The sequence below is a fragment of the Podarcis cretensis genome (genome assembly GCF_951804945.1).
Source record: "Podarcis cretensis genome assembly, chromosome: 6".
In the NCBI taxonomy this organism is placed as follows: domain Eukaryota; kingdom Metazoa; phylum Chordata; class Lepidosauria; order Squamata; family Lacertidae; genus Podarcis; species Podarcis cretensis.
Genome location: NC_137175.1, coordinates 74,916,745 through 74,923,146, shown reverse-complemented (window position 1 = coordinate 74,923,146; position 6,402 = coordinate 74,916,745). Strand labels below are relative to the sequence as shown.

General features: G+C 44.7%; 1 protein-coding gene across 10 annotated transcripts in view; it reads right to left on the bottom strand.

The window, feature by feature from the left end:
• Positions 1-5,223: 5,223 nt before the first annotated feature.
• Positions 5,224-6,402, bottom strand: part of BRDT (bromodomain testis associated) — a 66,259-nt gene continuing 65,080 nt past the window's right edge. For all 10 annotated transcript variants that reach the window (XM_079981209.1, XM_079981213.1, XM_079981211.1 and 7 more), the window contains 2 exons: positions 6,240-6,399; positions 5,224-5,488 (listed from right to left, as the gene is read on the bottom strand). In XM_079981209.1, the coding sequence (XP_079837335.1) occupies positions 5,420-5,488; positions 6,240-6,399 (229 nt within the window). In that variant the 3' untranslated portion in view covers positions 5,224-5,419. The remainder of the gene's footprint in view (positions 5,489-6,239; positions 6,400-6,402) is intronic.

The following is a 6,402-nucleotide window of genomic DNA, read 5'->3' as shown; positions in this document are numbered from 1 at the left end:
TAATGTTCCCAAATGTCCCTTTCTGGAAACCACACAAGGTGAGAGGGCTGTTGTGCTCAGATCCTGTTTGAAGGTTTCCCATAGACACCTGGTTGCCACCGTGAGAACAGGATAGTGGACTTGATGGACCATTGGCCTGTTACTGCTAGTATGTGCCTGTGTTACAATGTCTGTGTTACAATGAGGTCCCTGGCTTCACCCTTGGTGGGTTCTCCCGAGTTGCATGCTTTTCTGTTAAAGCACGAACCGGGCGAGTTGTGCCTAGGCAGCAACTTTTCCTGGAAGGTAAGATCGAAGCAAAACAAATAAGAGAGAAGGGCGAGAGCAATGGGATGTGGAGAGGGTGTGTGGCTGCCGCTTGACAATTGCTAGCTTTCCCCGACTGCAAACTTGGTTGCCATAGAGGAATGTCAGGGGTTGCCTAGCAACCACCATACTCATCCCCTCCTTCCAAATAGGCTTCCATTTGAAATAAGGAGAGCATCGTACAAAGAGGTGTGTGTGTGTGTGTGTGTGTGTGTGTGTGTGTGTCTTTTTAAGCATGTTTTTAAGCAAGGTAAACACCCTGTGAAAGGAAGAAACTAGAAGCACACTCCAGAAGTTACACTTGGCAAACCCCACCAGTCTACTACCCTTAGTATCGCTAGATAGTCATGAGAGCTCTTGGACTAAAATGGTCAACTGAAAGCTTTCCTTTTCTGATTCATCACCACAACAGTTATTAACACTGGGCTTCGGTAAAGCAAATAATTTAATTAGACAGTGCCTACGCAGGTGGCGCTGTGGGTTAAAGCCTCAGCGCCTAGGGCTTGCCGATCGAAAGGTCAGCGGTTCGAATCCCTGCGGCGGGGTGCGCTCCCGCTGCTCGGTCCTAGCGCCTGCCAACCTAGCAGTTCGAAAGCACCTCCGGGTGCAAGTAGATAAATAGGGACCGCTTACCAGCGGGAAGGTAAACGGCGTTTCCGTGTGCGGCTCTGGCTCTGGCCAGAGCAGCGATGTCACGCTGGCCACGTGACCCGGAAGTGTCTCCGGACAGCGCTGGCCCCTGGCCTCTTAAGTGAGATGGGCGCACAACCCCAGAGTCTGTCAAGACTGGCCCGTACGGGCAGGGGTACCTATATTGATATTGAGCAACAGAATAACTTGGCCACGATAAGGAAATTTTGTCCACGGTTTGATTTTCCACCTAGTCATTTTGACACGTTGGCACCCCAGTTGCAAAATTTAACAATTCCAAAATACAGACATGCTTTCACTTATGCAAGATTGAATACACTGCCTTCGGCTGTACAGGGTCAATTTCAAAAGATTCCGCTGGAAAAACACTTATGTCCTTGTGGAGATGGCAGTATTGAGTCAGTAGCTCACGTGCTTCTAGCTTGAACTCTTTATACAGTGGTACCTCGGGTTACATACGCTTTAGGTTACAGACTCCGCTAACCCAGAAATAGTGCTTCAGGTTAAGAACTTTGCTTCAGGATAAGAACAGAAATTGTGCTCCGGTGGCGCAGCGGCAGCAGGAGGCCCCATTAGCTAAAGTGGTGCTTCAGGTTAAGAACAGTTTCAGGTTAAGAACGGACCTCCGGAACGAATTAAGTACTTAACCCGAGGTACCACTGTAAAGATTTGATGAGTGAGGTTATTACCCCTCTACTACTATCCAGACCAGGTCGATCAACCATTGCTACTGTGTCGTTCCTTCTAGCAGATTAAGATAACCGGGTGACAGCAAAAACTGCAAAAAAATAATAATAATAAAAATAGCAGGGGCAATTAGAGTAAGATCTATTATTTGACTATTGATGTAAACCTTCAGAATGTATTTTGTATAGTTAAGTTTTTACCTCTATCTTCAGTACATTTTATTTTATTTTATTGCTATGGCTAGCGGCTGATGCAAATAAAGATTCTTCTGGTTCTGATTACTCTTTGCAAACTGCACAGATAAACTGCACTTGCCTTCTTTTCCCATGATCTGGAGACAATGTGACAGAAGGGAGATCAGTTGTAGCCAGTGAGGACCTGTAAGCCTGGAATACGCTGGTGATGATACGGAGTTGAGAACATCAAAAGCATTCCTACTGGGGTCTGGCCAAAGGCCTGTTTGGTCCAGCATTGTGTTCGGTCCAGTATCCTGTTCCTGCAGTGGTCAAACACTTTTTCCATGCATTCCCCAACAACTGGTATTTAACAGCATAACCCCCCTGATACCAGCGGTAATATATAGACATCATGACTGATATCCTTATTCTCCATAAATCTTCTTTCATAGCCAGCCAGCTTGGTGACCATCTTGTGATAGCAAAGTCCTTAGCTTAACTATGAGCTGCCACTGTGTAAAGTAGTAGTTTATTGTTACAAAAGTCAGGTGGTTTTCTATGCCGAGTGGTGGCAAGAGCCCATGGGGTTCCAGGCACTCGCCCAGGGGCTGTGTTCCTTTATACTCGCAGCAGTTCTCAACCTGTGGATCCCCAGATGTTGTTGGACTACAACTCCCATCATCCCTGAGCTCTGGCCTTGCTAGCTAGGGGTGATGGGAGTTGTAGTTCAACAACATCTGGGGACCCACAGATTGAGGAAGGCTGCTTTATAGCATTGAGACATGGTTATAGCTTTAAGAAATTGGGTTTATTCACCTGTTTACACCTTCAGTCTGCAAGGAGGGAGTCCAGATCTTACGGCTTGGTTGTTTAAAGAGGCGCTTGTCCCCCACAGCCCTGGAGCAGCGCATCCCTGGAGTCCAAGGCATCTTCCCCAGTCAGCTCTGCGGCCAGCCTGCTCAAAGATGGATCCCATCTCTTTCTTCCTCCTTCTCCTTCCCAGAATCCCTTGCTCCCTTTTCCTGTCACCTCAAACACCCTTCCAAACCCCTGTCTCTCTTCTCTGGCAGGTGGGGAAGGACAGTTCTCTTGCATTGCCAATGGCCCTCAGTGGCCCTGTATTGTTGCTTAATGGCCCTAGCTTGGCCAGGTCTTGTGTGTGTGTGTGTGTGTGTGTGCTTTTGCATAGGCCAGCCCAGGAATTCATTTGCAGCTGGTATTCTTCCTTTGTATCCCAAATAATCATAATATTAGCATTTATAGGGTTTCGGGGGTCCTCCCCAAATCTATAACACCATCTCGTCTCCCCAAATCTTGCAACATTCAGCTTCCTTGCATAACCATGGGTTCTCATAGTGTTGTTATGAGAGAAAAGCTTCCCTCCGTCCACATTCTGTATGCCATGCATCATTTTATACAAAGCTGTCATTCTTTTAACTTGGCTTTTTCCAGTCTCGAAAGCCACAAATGTTTTAACCTTTCCTCGTAGGGGAATTGATTGCTTTGGTTGCACTTTTCAGGTTTCCATCTCTAACCTTCATTCACAAGCCTCAGCCTCAAGGAACCATATTGTGTGTCTTCACCAACTGGACTATAAAAGCAGGTGTGAGGGGAATAACACGAAAAGGAAGCATGCGATTGAGAGCAGTGGCCCCCAACCCTTCTGGGTTCTGGGGTACACTTAGAAAACTAAGGAAACTGGCTTGAGTGGCACAAAATACCAGATTCAGAACTGGAAAAACGGGCGGTGCTCAGAGCCCTTTCCAACACAAGCAAAATATGGGTAGAGCTTTGCAAAACAAATAAAAACAAACACCTGCCCCACAATAGCAAGCAAAAACATAAATACATTCCCTCTAATAAAAAAGTCAAAATAAAAAGAATGGAAGCGGTAGGGTTACTTGCTGGGCACCCAAGGCAGTGTCTGGTATTGTTGAAGACTCCCATGATAGAGATAAACAAAACCCATGCCTTACCCAGCTCTGATACTGCCCAGAAATGAGCTGGGCTGGAGAAATATGATACGAGAAGAAGGTGGAGCACCTGGTCAGGTTTCACTCTCCTCCAACATGTGTACCATCTGGTATTAAGAGGTAGAGCGTACCCCATTCCCCACTTTATAGCCAAATAGACAAGAACATTTTTAATAAGACATGTACATCTGGTTTGACTCTAAGCTAGAGAGGTTCCTTGATGTAGAATCATAGAAGATTTAGAAGGGACTTCAGGGTTCATCCAACCCCCTGCAATTCAAGAATCCTGCCCACAGCCATTCCTAGGTAAAGGTAAAGGGACCTCTGAATGTTAGGTCCAGTCACAGACTACTCTGGGGTTGCGGCGCTCATCTTGCTTTATTGGCCAAGGGAGCTGGCATACAGCTTCCGGGTCATGTGGCCAGCATGACTAACCTGCTTTCTGGTGAACCAGAGCAGCACATGGAAATGCCGTTTACCTTCCCACCGGAGTGGTACCTATTTATCTACTTGCACTGTGTGCTTTCGAACTGCTAGGTTGGCAGGAGCCGGGACCGAGCAATGGGAGCTCTCCTCGTCGCGGGGATTCGAACCGCTGACCTTCTGATCGGCAAACCCTAGGCTCTGTGGTTTAACTCACAGTGCCACCCGTGTCCTAGGTGGGCTCAAACCACCAACCTGAGCATGGTTGATCAATACATATGGCCTCAGCCAACATGTTTAGGGCTGAGGTGTAGGTAACTGAAAAATCTAAACTTACAGGATGTAGTTCTATAGGAAGTTTGACAAATAATGTTTGGTTGGTAGTTGAGTGTTGTTGTTTTTTAATGGAACAATAAAATAGGTTAGAATCTACAAAATCCACTAAACCTCCAATTATGACAACTTTTTTTTATTAACATATGAAAGGTGTAAAATATAAAGACATTTGAGCATCTAATACAGACAGTTGTAAGGTGTGCATTCAAAAGAAAATGGAAATGATTCAATCTATTACTTAGGAATAACAAAAAATACTTGCATATTTACAGATTTTCACAAGGAAAATAGACACTGAAGATTTATTTAGGTTTTACTTTTCAAATGATGGGTAGGGAGAAGTCCAAAATGCAAATCCTCAATACTACATGAGCTAAAAGGCATTTTAGCTTGCCACATCAAATAACATTTCAACTTAAAGACATTTGCCAAATAAATCAAAGCTAAACAAAGTAGTTTAAATACCCATAAAAAATAAATCAGTACACATCCAAGGTGCTTTTAAATACCAAACTTGAACCCTGAAAGCAATGCCTGGCTTGTTTTGTACCATGCACATCAAATAAACATTTTGAAACAGGTTTAAAAGTCCAGAAATAATAGTATTTCAAAACTAAGGCTAGGCACTGAAAACTGCCTCTAAGGATTACAGCAAGCCTTTACACTGAGACGTTTTCAAGCTTTACAATTTTAATGGTAGCAAGTTTTATAAAAACTGAACTTATTACAGTAATATACTGGCTCTTCAAAAATGATTAACAAGTGTTCAGATAGAATTATCACCAAAAAATGTGAATGGAGTATTTTTCTGCAATCCAACATTACTTCTAAAGAACGGTAACCAAAGTTACGCCACATTCCTTCCTCTCATTTCAGGGTTTCTTCAAACGTTGCCATAACGTCACTCTGAAAATTCATATCAATGGTGCCCACCATCTATTTAAAAACAAAAAGCAATTAAATGGGAGCGGGGCGGATTATTTATGTTGAAATGGTGTAGGTACTTAACCAGGAGTAAGGTAAAGGTAAAGGGACCCCTGACCATTAAGTCCAGTCGGGAACAACTCTGGGGTTGCGTGCTCACCTCACTCTATAGGCCAAGGGAGCCGACGTTTGTCTGCAGACAGCTTCTGGGTCATGTGGCCAGCATGACTAAGCTGCTTCTGGCAAACCAGAGAAGTGCACAGAAATGCCGTTTACCTTCCCGCCGGAGCGGTACCTGTTTATCTACTTGCACTTGACGTGCTTTCAAACTGCTAGGTTGGCTGGAGCTGGGACCGAGCAATGGGAGCTCACCCCGTCGCGGGGATTCAAACCACTGACCTTCTGATCAGCAAGCCCTAGGCTCAGTGGTTTAGACCACAGCGCCACCCGCGTCCCAACCAGGAGCAAGGCGCACATAATTCAGTGTAATTTAATTTTGAGTAAACGTGCACAGAGATAATGTATGAACTTTTCTGGATTCAGGTTTCAACAGGTAGCAACCCCTGGCAATCTTTAATGTGCCATGTAGTCAAAGCAGTCAGTGATACCCAACCTCTATTGCTAAGCTGGCTCTTCAGATTGGTCTAAGCCAATAAAGTCCCATTGATTTAGTTAGGAATAAGCTATTAGAGCAGATCCTTAGCTGTTGCAGTTTGTTATGTGACCGACACTGTTAAAGCTGATTTATGCACCAATTACTTACTGCTTCTCTCCATCTACGCTCTTGTTCCATTTTTCTTGCCAAGTTACGGTCTCCAAGAAGACTTTGTGTCAAGCATAGCTGCTCTTTTGTGGATGCTGCTTTCGAAGGGGAACAGCTCGCTTTTGCTGCAGTAGGTTTCAAATCTGTTTTCCCATTGTTTCTA